The 18447-nt window shown below is 47.6% G+C and overlaps 1 protein-coding gene across 4 annotated transcripts in view; it reads right to left on the bottom strand.

The window, feature by feature from the left end:
• The window catches only part of LOC114665161 (putative uncharacterized protein MYH16), a 115894-nt gene extending 98228 nt beyond the window's left edge, over window positions 1–17666 (bottom strand). Inside the window, exons 1-2 of one of the 4 annotated variants that reach the window (XM_051918795.1) lie at window positions 17353–17666; window positions 16831–16953 (exon numbers count right to left, since the gene is read on the bottom strand). Coding sequence is in view for 3 of the 4 variants with exons in the window: in XM_051918793.1 (XP_051774753.1) it covers window positions 12045–12128 (84 nt within the window). In the remaining variant the exon portion in view is untranslated. Of the gene's footprint in view, window positions 1–12044; window positions 12337–16830; window positions 16954–17352 lie in introns of those variants that run through there. The other 3 variants (XM_051918793.1, XM_028819578.2, XM_051918796.1) reach the window with 3 other exon arrangements.
• Window positions 17667–18447: the final 781 nt, after the last annotated feature.

Genomic DNA, 18447 nt, shown 5'->3' with positions numbered 1-18447 from the left:
GCGACTGACTGCCTCGCGTGACTTTACAGGTACGGATGGCACCGTCATCTTCATACAAACGTAAAGGAAGTCAACCGTGGGATTCAAACAGCAATCATGTGTTTTCCAGTTCAGTCGGTGCCTTAAGCCCCCAGCATCACTGCCATAAAAGTCCGGAGCAGCATCCCCCGGGGTCATTTCCCAGATCTCACAGTCTTTATGATGATTTCTTTACGTACTCTGACACTAAAGGTTCATTTTTTATTCCTTCCTGACAGCTCGGTGTAGAGACGGCTTCTTTGCTTTAATTCAAATATTCAGCCTCAGAACTGACAGCTCAAGGGGCCGCTCATGACAGCCCTTCAATCAGGAGATAACAAGGCCCCCCCTTTTTTTTTTCTCCTTACAAAGGAGAAAATATTTGTACAAAAAAAATCTGTTGGCCATCAATCAGCAATATTTAAAATGCCGAAAATTTTTTCCATATGATCCAAATAAAAAAAGGAAAGGATCTCCTGCTGTCGAGAGCTGAATCCGAGCCAAAAGGTTTGAATGTCTCTATAGGTGGAATGGAAGTAATTTTCTGGAAATTTTATTATAAATCTGAAAATGCACTTAAAACGTCTCCTAGCATTTTTATTAGGGTCAGGAAGAGTGATGGGCTGTTGGGGTCCGCCGTTTCAGCCACCGAACAGGTGAAGTGGACGGATGCCGAGCCGCAAGTGCTCGAGTACGCCTGCCATCCGCCTCCTTGGGTTTGCTCTTCGGGAATATCGGCCATTAAATGAGATGTCGGTTAAGAGAGGAGCCCAAATCTGAGGGGGCAGAGAAGGGGCAGTCGGGATGACCGAGTGGCCAGCCGAGGGAGGAGAGCACCTGACAAATGAACTCATTCCAGCCATTGTCTAAACCCCGTAATCCAGTTCTGGGGTCTTTGGGGGACCAAGGTTGGCACTTTTAGATTCACGTTGGACTGAGGCACGTCCAGATGGATAAGCAGGTGAATGGAACGGCAGAAACCGGAATTGTAAAATAGCAGCCTGGAAAATCAACGTTACGAAGAACTCAAACCAAACTCTACAACCAGAAAACAAACCGCAGTCGAGAGCCAACAAGAATCACTTCTTTTGTTTTTCTGACGTGCTGGAGAAGAAGCCTTTAAGGGGTCCAGGCTAGGATTTCCCAGAACATCAATGCCTTAAACCGAGAACACCGCCATCTTTTAAAAGAGCACACTGATGATGTCACAAGCCACGCTTCTTTGGCATTCCCGACCCCGCTATAGAGGTCCTTATCATGAAAAACGAGAAGGTAATTTGGGGGGGGGATGGGGTGATCTACAAAGACCCCAAGAGGAAAGATGGCAAGGAGCAAAACCAGGTCACAAAAAATAAAAGAGGCAAAAAGTAGGAAATCACGGAAAAAATCCTAATTCCCTAATATGACGAATTCCAGAAACTTGGACAGCACCATCTTCCGTTTGTGGCAAGCGATTTGTACGGTTTGAGCGACTTCTTTCACACATGTGTGTGTCCCTCCTGCGCGAAGTCACCAGCATCTTTCCTTTTGCTGATCGGCGTTTTCCAAAAGTTTTTATTTAGAAATATTTTTGGAAAGAATAAATGAGATTTAGGCACTCTGAGCAATTGATGGGATAACAGACACGTCGAGAACTTGTTTCTTCTCCGCTCTACGGTACGTCTGACAAGGAATGGGGGATGTCATGGACCCCGTCGTGCGCAGATATGACGCTCTGTTCGGGTTTTTCTCACTTTTGCAGTATATTAGGTACTGCAGGCCAAATCTGAAATACCGTACTGTACAGGCCACGTGTTCAGTTGCTGGTACCAGGCAGTAATTCATCTAACAGTAACATTTACTTCTTCGGGTGACGTCTTACCCAGGGTGACTTACAACATTTCACTTCTTTGGCTTTTCCAACTGGAGTACACATGCAGGTGAAGTGACTTGCTCAGGGTCACACGGTGGTGTCAGGAGTGGGACTGGGGTCCACCCACAACCTCAGGGTCTGATATCCAAAGCCTCAAGCACCAAACCTCACAGCCTCCTGATGTATCCCTCTTCATCCTGGCCTGCCTTGAGAATCCCAACATGGTGTCGTCACCTTCATAGCAAGCAGTCACTGTTATCACATGCTAATCACATTTAGTAATGGGGTCTACTGACAAAGCCGTGAACAGACCTCCACCACGCCCAGAAAAGGCGCTGGACGAACAGACAAAGGTGGCTTCCAATTTCAGCTCTTATTAGCTGTTATAAGAGTGGGCACGGCTGACCGGGGGGTGTCATGATAGCACCAGCAAGCAGGCCTGTCTCCACTCTCAGACCCCAAAAAATGCATTGAGCAAACCGGTGTGAGGGAGAGGACAGCAGACTGGGCCTGTCACTTTGAGCAGAGTCGCCACTCACAACGTCGGCCGTGCGTTAATGTGCTAAGTAAATCGTTAACTTCTCAAGTTCAGAGTCCCAGAGCTTCACATGTGCCAACCTGCCTGCATTAGAAATGGGGGTGGGGGGGAATCGAACTGAAACAAACAAACAAAAAACAAAATCGGCCAGATCTGGAAAAGTCGTCTTTAAAAAAAAAGGTGACATAGCAATGGGCTGAGGCCTTGACATTGTGTGAACTAGACAACTGATTAGAAGAAAATCGAGTAGACGGAAACAGACGTGAAAGGCACTATATGATAGAATTTGGTATAGTAACCAGGATTAGATAGATAGATAGCGTAGTTGGCAGGATAGACAGAAAGAATTTGGTATAGTAGGCAGGATTAGATAGTGTAGCTGGCACGATAGAAAGATAGCATAGTTGGCAGGTTAGATAGATAGATTTGGTATAGTAGGCAGGATTAGATTGATAGCGTAGTTGGAAGGATAGATAGCATAGTTGGCAGGATAGATAGATAGATAGATAGATAGATAGATAGATAGATAGATAGATAGATAGATAGATAGCATAGTTGGCAGGTTAGATAGATAGCAAGGTGGTACCCCAACTCTTTATCAGTGTTCTTTGCATCATTTTGCATTAGAGAAACAGACAGAGGCTCATTTCAGTCTTGTGTGTTGGTACCCAGGAGTCTAAGAAATATAAAAAAAAGTGAGATCTCTTCATTGTGATCTTTGCAACGTCACAAAACTGACATAACAAATGAGCGCTCGTGTGGAATTCTGGGAAATATCTCCATGGAGACGGCTAAAACAGAAACCCAACACAGTGGCGTCCAAATGGGAACCAAAATGGCTTTGTGACAGGATGTGATTAAATAATGGACTTTGGGTTTTGAACAAAATGAGCCCCCAGATTCGAATGCCTTGTTTCTCAAAACCACCTGGTCCACATGGCAGGAACTGCACAGGAGTTTTCTCAAGACATTTGTAAAAGCTGGAGACAAACAGCTGAAAGGTGCTACCCAGAGTCTTCTCCCTTTCTGTTCTTATGTGCTTTGGCCTTCATCGCTCTCACCAACGCTTTGACTAATAACCCCCCCGCCCCCCCGGCTCATTCATCACACGCCACCTCCTTCCGTAGCTCAAGGCTCAGACACTCCTGGCAGAAGTTCTAGGTGGGTTCTTTCTTGTTAACGTTTTGAGTGCCTTCCTCCAGCCATATGGCCTACACAGCACCACCCAAGCTGCACCCCCCCCCCCCCAAGTTCTTCCTGACTGCCCATCTCTCTGTGGGACAGCAGGGTCTCCCCAGTTCCCAGATGATGTTCATCTGCTGTGACCTCCTGCTTTGGAGGACCCCCACTTACAGTCCTTTATAGTCACTCTCTTTCTAACTGGTCCCTGTCTACCTTCTTCTTCCTCCTCTTCTTCTACAGTCTTCAGCAGGTCCTAGTCTTGTCCAGTGCCAACATGGTGCAATATTATTAACCCTTTGTCCACCATCCAGTCACTCATTTTAAGTGAACCCAAATCCCGTCATGTCAAAGTCGACGAGTGGTCCAGCATCAGTAAACCGCGCCAACACACAACTGCAGGAGGCGCTACTCAGTGTGGCAGGCCTGCCCATTCCTGATAGAAGCCCCTTTTCTAGATGGGGCTGATGATCTCCCATAAGTAGAGGTGCCACCTTCCTAACATTATTGGGGGGATTGGAGGACAACCCCCTGGCAGCTGGCATTTCAGATAAGTGTGAAGAACACAAAGGCCCAGTGCAGTGACGGAGGTGTGAGTGACGGCGAGGGGCTCATAGAGGCTTCCTGTAAATTCAATCAGAGGCTTAATGGAGAAAGCAGGATGGCTATAAAAACAAAGGAAGGAGAGCGCGTGTGTGCAGCCGTACAGGCCCGAGGGGCCGTCCCGAGAGCTTTAATCCTTACTACTACTTTACCCTCCTCGGTAGGATGTGTGGATCGAGACCCCCGTCTCTACTCTGGAGCACTCGGCAAATCCGGTGCCATTTTCAACCGCCGATGCCACAAACTGAAATAAGCAACAAAATAAACAGCAGAAGGTCAAAAAACAACAAAGACCCCCCCAAGTCCCAACTGATGAGCGGTTACAACAGCCCAGGTGTTTAAGGTTTGGTCGGCCATCTTCGTGGATCTGATGAGAGCCGTCACTGGAATACCTGAGGCTGGAGGGACGAGGCCTTGCAGTTTGCTTTCTATTCTTAAGTCGTTTTCTGGACCAAAGCTTCAAAGATCTAACACTTGCTGGGGGACTTTTGAGGTCGTGGATTACAATTTTCATTTCCTCGTCTGCTATTTTCTATTTTGATGCATTTTATTTTGTTTTTGCGTGTCCCCTGAGGTCGTGACCTTTGAATACAACGTGACGGCCAAGATGTTTTCCACTTTGGGTTTGGTCGCAACAAGCTTCACACACCTGGATTTGGGGGGGTCTTCTGTGCAGTCCCTCTTGGGACTTTCAGTGGAGAGCAGTTTTCATTGCGGTCCCTCCAGGGATGTCCAAGCCCTGGATGGGCCCACTCCTGTATTGTCACCTTCGGCAGAGCAAGTTTTCACGGAGGACATCCCCGTGCAGCTATCCCTCACCTCTGTTTCATATACCCCCGTGTCCCTAATCCTGTCACCTCCCAAGTTTCTTTGTTCTAAGTCAGACGAGTTCAGAAATTCACAGACGGGAGTTTTATCGAAATGTCCAAAATGTCAGAGTGCCCCGTTCACAATAGCGCAGTCGTCCTGACGTCAGTAGGTGACTTCGACGTTTTATGGGAATGCACCTCAAAACAACATTAAGACCGAGTGGTGGTTCCATCCCTTTTCCTGACCTCGCTTTCATTTTAGGGTCACCATCCAAGCTACCTGGCAAATTCCAGTTGGCCCAGTAGGAGCGAGTTTAGTGGACGGTGCTGGCGCCTCACAGTGCCGGGCACTCTGGGTCAACTACGGTCATGGCCGCCATCTGTGCTGCTGCGTGACGGGCTGGTTGGCTGCCCCTTTGTGCCCAGGGCTGCGATGACAGGCCTCAGCTGTCCCCAACTGTCAACTGCTGGCAAAGTCGATGGAAGGATGGATGTGAATGAACTTTCCCGCTCAGTGCATAAACCCACTCTGCTTCGCTTATAATTAGACGTGACGTAAAGCTTGGCACAAAAACGCCGCTACGCCTCGTTTGAAACTGATGTTCTGACTCAGGCCGTTCATCCAAAGTTCAGATGACACTAAAGGAAAGCACAGGTCATGCAGCTGCGCCGTCAGGGTCAGGCGTTTTATTTCTGGGCCTCCAGTCATCGGTGATCCGAGGTCCCCGATGAGCAGGAGGAGGAGGAGGTGACGATGGTGGAAACTTTCTGGCCGCTCGGTTTCGCCCCAGCTAACTGGCAGGCTTTACACCTGTGGAATTTTTGTCATGCCGTCGAACTCCAAAATTCAATTAAAGTCTTAGTGCGTTGGCATTTCCATGTAATGACTGAATTCTTCAGGCAAGATGTCATCGCAAAAAGTCTGCCCACCTACAGTACTCTTTTTTTTTTTTTTTTTTTTAAGAGGGTCAAATGCTTCCCTTGCAGGGCCAGCTAGAAGTGTGCAGCCACACACAGGGCATGGAGACCCTCACAGGGTGGGCTCCAGACTGGCGCTTTGCAAATGGGCACACAAGGGTGACCCCCTCAAGGAACATCAGGGTGGGTGGCCGACCTGTGCCTCAGGCTAGTCTGTTTAATGTAATTTGTCACGAGTAGAGGGTCCGATAGCAGCCCCTCCATAATCTACACTACCACGAGTTACAAGCTGAAGACATTTCCATTTATTTGTTTGGCCGACGCTCGTATCTGAAAAGCACTTTGGATAAAATTGGTAACATCTCTCTCTTTGGTTTGCCAATTGGAGTACAGGCGGGTGAAGTGACTTGCTCACACAGGGTCAGTGGTGGGATTGAACCCCAAAGCCTTAAGGACTGCGCCACACTACCTGCCGGCAAAAACGTGGTCTCTATCCGCGAGAGGGGTCTGCGGTTTGATTTAAAGTGACCCAAACCGGTCAGCAATCTGAGCCGGAAAGGACCGGAGTGGGGCTCGGGTGGGCACGCCACCATCCTCAAGGAAAAAGAGGGAGCTAAGGGAAAATAATGGAAGGCTGAAGAACACATTGAGCATGGCAGTAAAAAAAGTGGGCAGTCCCGATAAAGGGGGGGCCTGTCAAGAGGGAGGGCATCTTTAGAAAATGAGGTGGACGGACAAAGCGTCTTTTGGCCAACCTGGGATGTACACATTGGATAGCACCCCCCTAATGAGCCCACACCTCAGGCCCAGCTTCATAACCACATTCGGGCTCGGCCAGGATGGTGACACACAGGGCAAAACTTGATGCCAAAAGATCACGGCAACTGAAACGGAAAGTCAGGAGTCGATTGCAAGGAGGGAAGACATCCCACACTGCCAGAAACCCCACTCTTACAAGGACTGGAGCCATAAACTGTTCCAGCAATAAACTTATTTATATAGCGCCTTTCCCAAGCACAAGGCCCCTTCACAGAGTCTCAGGAAGAACAGGAGGGTGTATGTAACACCGCATACAATGCGCAGAACACCAAGAACAGATTCGCTCAAGAAGCCTTCATCAGGAGCTGGCAGGCTTGGGGCCACTGCCTTGGTCTGTATGTGCCCCCCTTGTCTGGGTGGACTCTTCACCAAGCCTTTGACTTTTCCTCTCACATCCCAAATATGCGAGTGCCAAGGCCAATTTGCATTTCTGCGTCACGCCTACGCTGCAACCCCAGTGGCCTATGGCACAACTTGACATGCAGCTCATCAGAAACGTGACAGCACATCACGTCAAAGCAGACCTTCTTCATTCATTACTTCAATATGGCGCCCTGCTCACCACTCAAAGCGCTTTACACAGAACACCACCGCTGGGCAGCGTCCACCTGGATGATGCAACAGCAGCCATTATTGAGCCAGTACCCTTACCACACATAATTTGTGAAGGGGTTAGAGAGAGAGAGAGAGAGAGAGAGAGACAGTTAGCTAATTAGAGAGACAGGGGATGATGAGGTGGGACCAGAATGGACGAAGTGGTGGTGGTGGGCAAGTATGCTAGGACATCAGGGGGGAAAAAAAACAACTTGCTTTTTGCAAAAGATGCCCAGTGATCTTTAATGACCACAGAGAGTCAGGACCTTGCATCTGAAGGACAGTGCCCTATTTAAGTCACCGTGTCCCTGTCACTGCACTGGGATCCCCAGACAGACCACAGGGTAAGCTCCCCCTGCTGGCCTCGCCAAGATCTCTTCCAGCAGCAACCCGAGCTGGTTTACCTTCAGGTGGACATCCCATTCTGAAGAGCAGGTGGTGCCAGGCTGATACCCTATGCCAGCCCCCTATGGCTCTGATTGGCCAGTTTAGTAAGTAAGTTTTTCCATGAAATGCATTTTTGTTCATCTTCCACTATTCCGAAGTAAAAAAAACGAGGAAAAACGTGTTGAAGTTTGGAAATATTTCCATATTTAAACGAGCACAACACCACAAAGATGGCAGCCAATTTGGGGCACGAAGTATCGACTAACATCGGCTTAGCATTGAATGAATATGGAAAACTCTCCCTTCCCTGTGCCTCATTACGTTCACGAGTCTAACATACCAACATCTCCGGCAATGTAATCCTTTCCATTGCCACGTGTGTGCTTTGGAGGCTCTGATGAGGGTATATAATAAGCTGCCGGGGTGAGACGGGGCGCTGTCATTAACAAGGTCATCTCCTCCTTTCCCCCCCACAGTGCTGAGAAGCTGCCCAGTGACAGCAACTGACTCCGCCCCTTTCGGTTCAGCCTCCCTAAAATCCTGAGGTGTCATTACTGGCACCAGCGACCCGCCGGATGGAGCTCTGCCACCTCAGTGACCTCATTTCTGTAAGTGGGAACCCACATAATGGGAAGCATCCATGCCAATGGGTGTCATCTTATGTTTCGTTGTTTTTTTGTGCGTCTTCAGACAATAAACAGGATGCCCCGGTTGGTGCCCAAAATTTTCTTACTATGTGGGGGGCTTTCATTCCAGTACATGGCCCCACCAAAGATCATTTGCTGTTCGCAGTTTAGTCATTGATGCTCGCCACAATTTCTTGCCTATACAAAACACAACAGGAAATTAATGGATCATTTGCTTTTCTCTTGTGCCATGCACACTGCCAAGCAGCTTTTGGGCATGTGCCCGTAGCGTGGCATGACACAAAAGAAAAAAAAAAAAAAAAAAAAACACCTTCAGGTTAAGGGGAAGGCTATAAACTGGCCTGGTCTGCACTTCTGGTGCCCACCCTCTGCCCAATCCTGCCAGGATTGGCTCTCATCATCTCTGAATTGTCAGGTAGAGAGGTCCTGTCATCGCATTGGCTGGCCCAGCGCTGATTCAGCTGTGGAATGGCCAATAGGAGGAGGCAACTTGATGGCCGAGGTCTCCAAATTGTATTATGGGATGTCATCTCCTGATGCACTCACTCTACTCTGTACTTGTCATATTTCTATTGTATTGAGGATGACTTCTGTTCTGTGTATTTTATTGTATTGACCCCCCTTTTTTGACCCCCACTGCACACCCATCCTACTTGGAAAGGGGTCTCTCTTTGAACTGCCTTTCCCAAAGTTTCCTGCAAGGCTTTTTTTGGGGGAATTTTTCAAGGTGGGGGGAGGGGGGTTCTGTGAAAAGGCAGGGCCTGTTAAAGCCCACTGTGGCCCACCTTTATAAAAATAAACTATGTATTGTATTGTCCCTGTGACTCTGAAGGGGGATGAGCAGTATGGATGGATGAAGAAAGTTTTATTAAAAGTGTTGCCCATCCAGAGGCTGTCGGGCAGCTTGGCTTTTTTCCATCTTCCGTCCAGACCATTCAACGGAGATGCACAGAAGCCCCTCAGCTCACGGGAGTGAAGCTCAACTGCAAGCAATTCAGATTTCGAGCAACATGCCAAAGCCTGTCGGCTCAGGTGTCCTTCACAAATGACAGTGTTTAGTGACAGCCTGTCACATACTTTCTTGCTGTTAAGTATAAGTTCACGGCGCATTCCAAAGAACAATTCCGAGAAACAAAAAGGCAGAGCTCTCTGAGTCCAAGAACTCGTCTTCATCGTGAAGGACTTGGAATCGACGGTGTCCTACTGATGTCACCTTGAGTGTTTGAAGCTGCTTGTCTGTAAACCCAAAGAGTGTGTGAATCTCAACTGGCGGGGCTCAACTGGCCTAACCTGAGGTGCACTGGGAAAGTGGCGTGCGCATCCATTATGAGGCCGTGTCACATTAGTCACTTGTCAGTCGCATTCTTCCATTATCTTAGCGGGTCGGCAGTGCTCACCTGTGATGTCTGTGTTTCTAAATAAATAAAAGTGTGGATGGGGCCAAAGAGATAACGACCAGGCTGGGTTTGAACCCTGACTGCTGTCCACCAGGCCACTTAAATGGCACTGGAGTCCTGTGTGCAGCTCTGGTCACCAAAAACGACAGAAGCAGAAAAGAACAACCCGAGTACATCATGGAAGCCAAGGGCAGGTCCTGCTGTGACAGCATCATAGAGGGAAAGCTGTGGGGTCTCAAGCAGAGGAGACTGCGTGGGGGTCTAATCCAGGACTCCCAAACCCATCGATAAAGAAGATCAATCCAGCAGAAACATAGGAGCTTACTGGTGAGTTGTGGACTCAAGGACACCTACTGGAGACTACAGGAAGGCAAATCTAGGACTCAAGCCAGGAAGCACTTCTTCACTCAAGGAGTTGTTGGAATCAGGAGCAAAATACCAAGTGATGGAATTGAAGCAGACACACCTTCACAACCTAAAGGAGGATCTGAGCAACTCAGCGAGACACACAAGCCTGGTGGACTCGATGATCTCCTCTCGTTTGTCAGGATTCTTACGTCCTAACGCAGTGTTAAGTCTTCACACATCACATCATTTACCTGCCCATCACCTCCTCCATTGTCCCTGACTGACAGACTGATATCAAAGACCCCACAATGGAAAACGATCTCATTTCAGAGGAGACCTCCAATGCAGCTCTCCCATTTTCTGTTTGTGTTTACACCTGCGATTTACACAGCAGCCATTCACAAGGCTGACGCCTCAACGCAGAGCGCCAATCACTCTGACCTGCCCCAGGACGCCTCCTTCAAACTCTGACATTTCAAGGGAATCAGGTGGGCTTCGCACACACCGCACAAATATTTTCTTTTCTGAATGGGATTTGGTAATCCCGGTTTAAACCCCCGTTGAGGTCACGGATTAGCGTGTCAAGAGGCTCAGTTGGGAAAATCGCGGAGATCTGCAGGTTTGGACTTAGAAAAGCACTTTTTTTTCTGTCAAATCCTAAGCCCGTTTTACACTAGCGGCTCCAACTCGGACCACTGCCAACATTTTAAATCAGCCATGTTGTTGACCGAGCAGAGTGAGAAAAAGCCGAGTGACACTTGAAGGAAAACACAGAGTGAATGAATGAACGAGCAGGCTGACAGATGAATGTGGTGGTGAGCAGAGCAAACACACATCCATAGATAGATAGATAGATAGATAGATAGATAGATAGATAGATAGATAGATAGATAGATAGATAGATAGATAGATAGATAGATAGATAGATAGATAGATAGATAGATAGATAGATAGATAGATAGATAGATAGATAGATAGATAGATAGATAGATAGATAGAGATAGAATTTGGTATAGTAGGCAGGATTAGATAGTTAGATACGTTTATATAGGGCTTTTAAAGACAAAGTTCTTTATGTAGATATTGGGGAGTCACTTCAATAGTACTGACTGTGTAAGGCACTATAAGATTGATTGGCTGTAAACCCTCCCCAGAGTATTCTGCATACACCAGGTACCCACAGTGACACATGATGCACCAGTCTGACAGGACGTCCTATAAGAAAGCCTACATATGCAGAGGGAGAACACGGAAACTCCACATAGAAGCCACCCCAAGTGCCAACTGAACCGGGCATCGGGCCTTCTTGTTCTATAAGATTAAATAACCAGCTGAAGGTCTCCAATTCAAAACCATTTTTTTAATGAACGTGTAATGCCCAACAACATTTGGTTCAACATCCAAGCTGTAGAACATCCCACTTCGGGACTGAGGGCTCCAATTACCTCAAAAGCAATAAAAAAAACAGCCTTCTAACGAGAATGAGCATCTTCTGAAGGACGCCACAAACTGAGCCCCTTGAGTCATACAGCACCCACCCACTAACCAGAGTGCCCAGGAGCTGCCAGCCTCCCTTGCTCGGGTTCAACATGTCACCAGACAGTGAAACGGAAAGCAGAATGAGACGTGGGAAAGGTGACTTCAAGCCGCCCTAATGAAGCAGGAGAAGTCATTAAAAAATCCAAAGGTGGCCGAGGGGTCAGGAGCCCAGCCCCAGGAGGCGCCACCTTCACCCCAGTGCTCCAGGTGTACCTGGATGATTATCCCTCACATTCCAGAGCGGAGCACACAGCTGACAGCTCACGTGAACGGACCTCCCCATTTCTTCATTCAGTGAGCCTGCCAGTGTCCCGGCCGTCAACAAGCGCCACATGGAGGAGTGGGAATCGGCACGCGGTTTAAAAAAAAAAAAAAAAAAAAAGGCGTCTCTCTTACGTGTGCCAGAGGGCTGCTTTGGATGCTGATGGCAGGACGGTACTGGTGAAAGTCTGTCTGGATCAAGCAAACCTTCTTCTCCATCCTTAGAGAAGCGCGACCCTCATCGTGCCAGGAGCGGCTCCCCTCAGGAGTGGCCCTGTTACCTGACCCTCTCCGTGAGAGAGAGAGAGCAAGCAAGAGAGCGAGCTGCGGGATAGGGGGTGGGACCCGACAATGAAAAAACGCAGGCACAAAAGAAAGAGAAAAGCCTCCCACCGTGGCGGCGCGGCTGCAAAGATTAACCCTCGACTGGTAAATAAACTACTGGCACGGCCCCTGCAAACAGCCCTGGGTGGCCTGCCGGAGAGGAGCGCAGCCCACCAGTTATAAGATAACTCCACGCTCCCTGGTCACGGCCGTTAGCCTGCTCATTCGTTACCTGCCATGTCACGTAGCGTGGCAACCTCACTCTGGGGGTGCAGGGGGGGACGCAAAGTTGTTTTTTTTTTTTTTTTTACTGTTCAGTGCCTAGTGCTCTTTTAAATAGACAGCAATGGGCACAAGACTGGAATCCACTCTAGAGTGGGATGCCAGTCCACCACAGGGCACATTCATTCCTTTACAGTGGGTCTAATTAGAGATGCCAGTCAAACCTAATAAATAGACAATGTCAGAGAGAGGACCTGCAGGTGTTACGAAAAAGACCTGCTGTATGCCAACACCCACGGCTTAGGACTTACCATGATTGATTTGGAGTTACAAGCTGGCACAGCAGGTGATGCATCTGGGGTTTGGTCATAGTCACTGTGGACTTCAGTGCATTGGAGAGCCTTTCCTTGTGTGTCCTGTGAGCAGTGGCGCCCCCTCTGGTGCCAGTGTTTGTGTCCCTTCTGACACTTCTGTCTAAATATGCGCCCCCTAGTGGAGCTGCCCAATAAATTCAACAACCGATGATGTTCTGCATCAGATACAAAAGCCCAGCATCCAGTCAAGGCTTTCCTGGCTGGGTGGCACAGTCATTAGTTCTGTTACTTGACAGTTGCAGGGTCCAAGGTTCAAATCCTACCCTTATGTGAAGTCTGCATATTCTCTCTCGGTCGACATCGACATCTTCCTGGTGCTCTGGAGTCCTTCGCCATCTTTGAGGTGTGGACTTTGGCCCTCTAGACGTCATCATGTGATGGATTTGACAAGCAGCATGGTGTGGGTTAGTGGTGTGGGGGTTTGATTTTCACCTCTGACTGCGTGGCCCTGTGCTTATAATAGGGCAGTGCCCAGGTGCCAGGAGGATGCCAAAGGCAAAAGGTGTAAAGCATGGAAATGCAACGGGGAAGGGCAACATCTGCATTTAAAAATTGGAGCCCAAGTGCCAGTGTGAGTGGGAAGGCTACCATGGGCACAGAGAGGTACCAGAAAAGTGAAATGGCAGTCAAGGGTTCCCCCTGGTGGTGAAGGAGTTCAACAACAAAGAGGTTATGCGGACATTGGCTGCTGGTTCAATGCCTTCAGTTGACGGGAGCATGTCACTTAACATGTGACGACTGTCCTTTACGTTTGACATCCGCAAGTCTCTTTGGATGAGGCCCATGGGCTCTAATCAGGAGGTTAGTGCCATTGAGTTTTGGGGTATTGGGCACATGTCTGAGTTATTTCAGTCCGCGGGGTGCTGCCCTGTAGTGTCAGATCCACCAAGGTGTCTGACTCTTCAATTACAGCCATCTGGGAAATAAATCGGGACTGCCACATGGAAGTCATCCTGAAGTGGGCTTCAAAAGCTGCTCTGTGCCCAGTGGTCGATTCAGCTCGGAGTTGGGGGGAGTCAGCCAGAGACTAGCAAGTGAGAAGGAGAAGACCCCTTTGGATCTTGTAGTATTGGGGATGGTGGGCAAGTGGGTGAGGCACACCACCTTATAGTAACGAAGCAGACCCCACTGGAGTTAGTGACTTTGTGTTACATCTGTGTGGTCATCCCACCCTTATGCATTTTATATAACTATTAGATTTTGATGCCCGTTGGGTGGCACGCAGTGCTGCCAGTTATCACAGTATGTCAACAGTTCTACTCTGGATCTGCACAGAAGAGGTGCCCTGTAAATAAAATGTGTTGTGTTCATCTGCGAGGGGCTGGCATCACGTCCTACCCTAACATTGGCCCACCTCCTATGACTGGAAACGGATTAGCAGGTTTGAGGGTGTTTAATTATAGTGACAGCGTATCAGAAAAGTCTGATTAAATGGCACACTTTCTTACATGTAAAGGACCACCAAATGACTTGCCCTGAATTATGGAGTTCCAGCATATGAACCTGCAACCTGCTGTCTTCAAACTGCCCACCCTCAGTTCCTTCCTTCTAGTGAATCCATTTTTTATCTTTTACTTGCAGGCCCACCCAATACTCAGAGGTCCTCATTGAAAATGGACATGATGCTTAGGTAGACCATTGGTGTTGGTAGTCCTACAATATATATGGCGCCATGTAAAATGCCACTTTGTTTTTACTCCATTCAAGCTTAGGGCTTTACTTCACACTCCCCATGGGTTCTCTGGATTTTAGTGCTCCCTGTGCTTACTCCCACTCTGAGAGTGTACAAACACACTTATGTATTGTGCAACATCCACTTCCACACTCTTTAATCTTCGGACATTGCCGGTCTACAGGCACCGCCTTTATTGACACAGAGAGCTTGAGAAGGATGCTTTCAGGAAAAATGTGCCTCATTAAACGACCGCACCTCAACTTCAAAACGTACAAAGTACTAAAAAGCAGAAAACGGTGGACTGTGATGGTCAGAAATACGTCACTGCATTATAAGGCCATCTCATGTCCTCATTAGAGCCCATGGGCCTCATCCAAAGGGACCTGCAGATGTCAAGCGTGAAGGACAGTCGTCATATGTTATGTGACACGCTCCCATCAACCAAAGGCGTTGAACCAGCAGCCAACTTCTGCATAAGCTCTTTGTTGTTGAACTCCTTCACCACTAGGGGGCCACGCTGCCTTCTTACACAGACACGCAGGTTTGAGTCTCTGTATGATTTACGTGGCTAAGGGATGATCAGATGGCGAGACTGTACACCCACAGTCCCTTGTGCTTTACCAGCAGGAGGCAGCACCTCCGCCTTCTACTGTAGACACTTCAGTTCAGCGTCTCCCACCTTAGCCTAAGATGACCACAACTGCCTGCCTGTAGCATAATGGCTAAGGCTTTGGGTTCAAATCCTGACACCGTGTGACCCCGAGCAGGTCACTTCACCTGCCTGTGCTTCAATGGGAAAAACAAAATGACAAGTAGACAAGTTCACCACAAACCTTCGATAAAGACGTCAGTCAAGTAAGTAAATGTAAGATAGATGTGATAGGCACTATATAATATAGATAGATAGATGTGATAGGCACTACATAATATAGATAGATGTGAAAGGCACTATGTTATAGATAGATAGATGTGAAAGGCACTATATAATATAGATGTGAACGGCATTATATACTATAGATAGATGTGAAAGGCACTATATAATAGATAGATGTGATAGGCACTATATAATATAGATAGATAGATGTGATAGGCACTACATAATATAGATAGATGTGAAAGGCACTATATTATAGATAGATAGATGTAAAAGGCACTATATAATATAGATGTGAACGGCATTATATACTATAGATAGATGTGAAAGGCACTATATAACAGATAGATGTGATAGGCACTATATAATATAGAAAAATGTAAAAGGCTATATAATATAGATGGATAGATGTGATAGGCACTATATAGATAGATGCGAACGGCATTATATACTATAGATAGATGTGAAAGGCACTATATAATATAGATAGATGTGATAGGCACTATATTATAGATGGATATTTTGTGAAAGGCACTATATTATAGATGGATAGATGTGAAAGGCACTATATAATATAGATGTGAACGGCATTACATACCAGATAGTTGTGAAAGGCAATATATAACAGATAGAGAGATGTGATAAGCACTATATAATATAGATAGATGTGAAAGGCACTATATAGATAGAAGTGAAAGGCACTACATAATATAGATGTGAAAGGCACTATATGAGATAGATAGATAGATAGATAGATAGATAGATAGATAGATAGATAGATAGATAGATAGATAGATAGATAGATAGAGTGGCATAGTGGTAAAGGCTTTGGACTCCAGACCTTGAGGTGGTGCGTTCAAAACCCACTACTGACCCTCTGTGTTCCTGAGCAGGTCACTTCACCTGTCTGTGCCACCAATTTGAAAAACTTAATGACACACAAATAGCGCAGTAAGTAGTAATATAACATGACGTAGCATAACAAAACATTCTCAAAGATGCACAATGCAATTCAGGGTGGCAGGGGTCCAGAGCCCCCCTTCAGCGGCACGTGGGCTGAAAGCAGGAGCCACTGTGCATGTGGACTTGCTGTTAATTTATTTTTGACACGTCCTCATATGGTGCAGGAGTGTCCACGAGTGTTGGCCCAGCTGACACTGTTACACTGTGTATCAGAAGTCAAAGTTTTAGGTTAGCTTTTCCTATTCTCAATATTTCAAAAATGGTACCCTATCAGAAAACAGGGGGCACAATTGGCATGAACCGCTCCTACGACATCTGTGCCATTATTAGGATCCATCAGTGTGTCAGTATTTTATTTGTCAATAACTTTGGACTTTGGACCAGAGGGTCAGGGTACTACCATTGCCCATTCACAATGTGCCCACTAGAGGGCGCTGTCACGCATGTTACCCTGATTCTGCTCCCAGTATATTAAAGGGTTCATCTAACCTGAGATTCGCGTTTCTTGCTGATCTTCTTGAACCCGGGCTGTGTGTCACAGGGTCCTGAGGGTTCCTCGCTGCCTTGTCTCGCCCACGCTCACAGCAAATGCTTTCTTCATTTTGACAAAACCTGAGAGCCAAAAGAATTGAGGATCAGAGAACAGAAACACTGCTGCACTTTTAAACCTTTGCCAGTAAACATAAATCACCGTCCGTCCACAGATGTGCTGCATTCCGCCTTTAAAGTCCCAGATAAGAACTCGGCTTATCGAGGAGTGGAGGGCGAGCGTCTCCCACGTTTCCCTTCAGCTTTCTCCTGTGAAACTTCTACACGTACGTCACCTGCCCACCCATCCATTCAGTTTCTCACTTGGGGGTGCTGGAGCAGAACAAAGTGGGAACCAACCCTGGAAGGGATGCCGAGACATCACCCACTGGCACTCACATTCTACCAGTTATACTGCCATATGCACCCAGGTAAATCCTCACAAGTGCAGGGAGAACATGCAAAGTCCACACAAACACTGACCTGCCTAGGAGTTGTTATCCTTTGTGGGCTGAAATGTGGGGAGGAAGCCATGGATGAACTGGTGACCCAGCTGGGGCGGTTGGCAGCACGCTGACGTGATGGAGGGGCATCGATGGACTGCCTGCTGTTGTTCCTCCTGTGCTCCGGGTGGCAGTGTGCCCAAAATTTGGAATTGTAGTCAAAGTGTGCAGCCCTGTCGGGGACCACTAGAGGGAGCTCAATCGTCGGAGCTGAAGGTGCTTCCAGGATACACTGCCGACTGACCGGAACTGCCCACAGGCTCTAAAAGAAGACCATCAGCTTCCTCAGTCGGGTGGAGGAAGACGAAGCTCACCTGGAAAAACAAAGACAGAAGGGGTTAGTGAAGTGTGCTGAAGTTAACAATATTGGGGTAACAAAGCCTGTTTAAAGGGAGCAGAAGAATACAAAAGATTTATGTGAACTGTGCAGTTACAACTGGAATTTGGGGGAGGAGGCGGGGGTCTCAGACGCCCCCTACAAACCACCAATGGTATTACTCTGCCATTTTTTTTTTTCTGCCATTTCATTTTCCTGTGCCATCCTCCTCTTTTAGCAGAAACTTGTCCTCACAATTTGGGGCACATCACATCTAGAAAAGGTTGCCAGCTCATTACAGGGCACAACTCCTCAGACCAGGCTGATGTGAAGTCATCAGGAGAGTACCTGGGTACAAACCCCCACACAGGACAAAGAATGGGCAAAATCTGAACCCATGTCTCTTGGGCTGTGAGGCAGCATCGTGGCCCACCGTGCCACTCTTCCCATTTATTCTGTGACTCTTCCTCTATTTTCTGCGTTGGCTGGAGACACTGCCAGCTAACATCTACATTGGCAACTGTGGGCACCACAAGGCACACCAAACTAATGCAGAGTCACCCCTTAACCTCACTGGGATGGGATAAACTCCCCCAATAACACACAAGCAACACAGGGATGAGCAGGAATTGAATCCGCGTCTCTCCACATCTTTCCTATCACTCTCCCAATGAGCCACGCTTGGGGCTCCATTTTGTTTTCTGTGTTGGCATGGACAGAAGGTCTATGCTAGTAACAGTGGGTACAAGGCAGAAAGGT

The sequence above is a fragment of the Erpetoichthys calabaricus genome, chromosome 14 (genome assembly GCF_900747795.2).
Source record: "Erpetoichthys calabaricus chromosome 14, fErpCal1.3, whole genome shotgun sequence".
NCBI lineage: Eukaryota > Metazoa > Chordata > Cladistia > Polypteriformes > Polypteridae > Erpetoichthys > Erpetoichthys calabaricus.
Note: the sequence above shows the minus strand (reverse complement) of the source record. Positions and strands in the feature narration are given on the sequence as shown.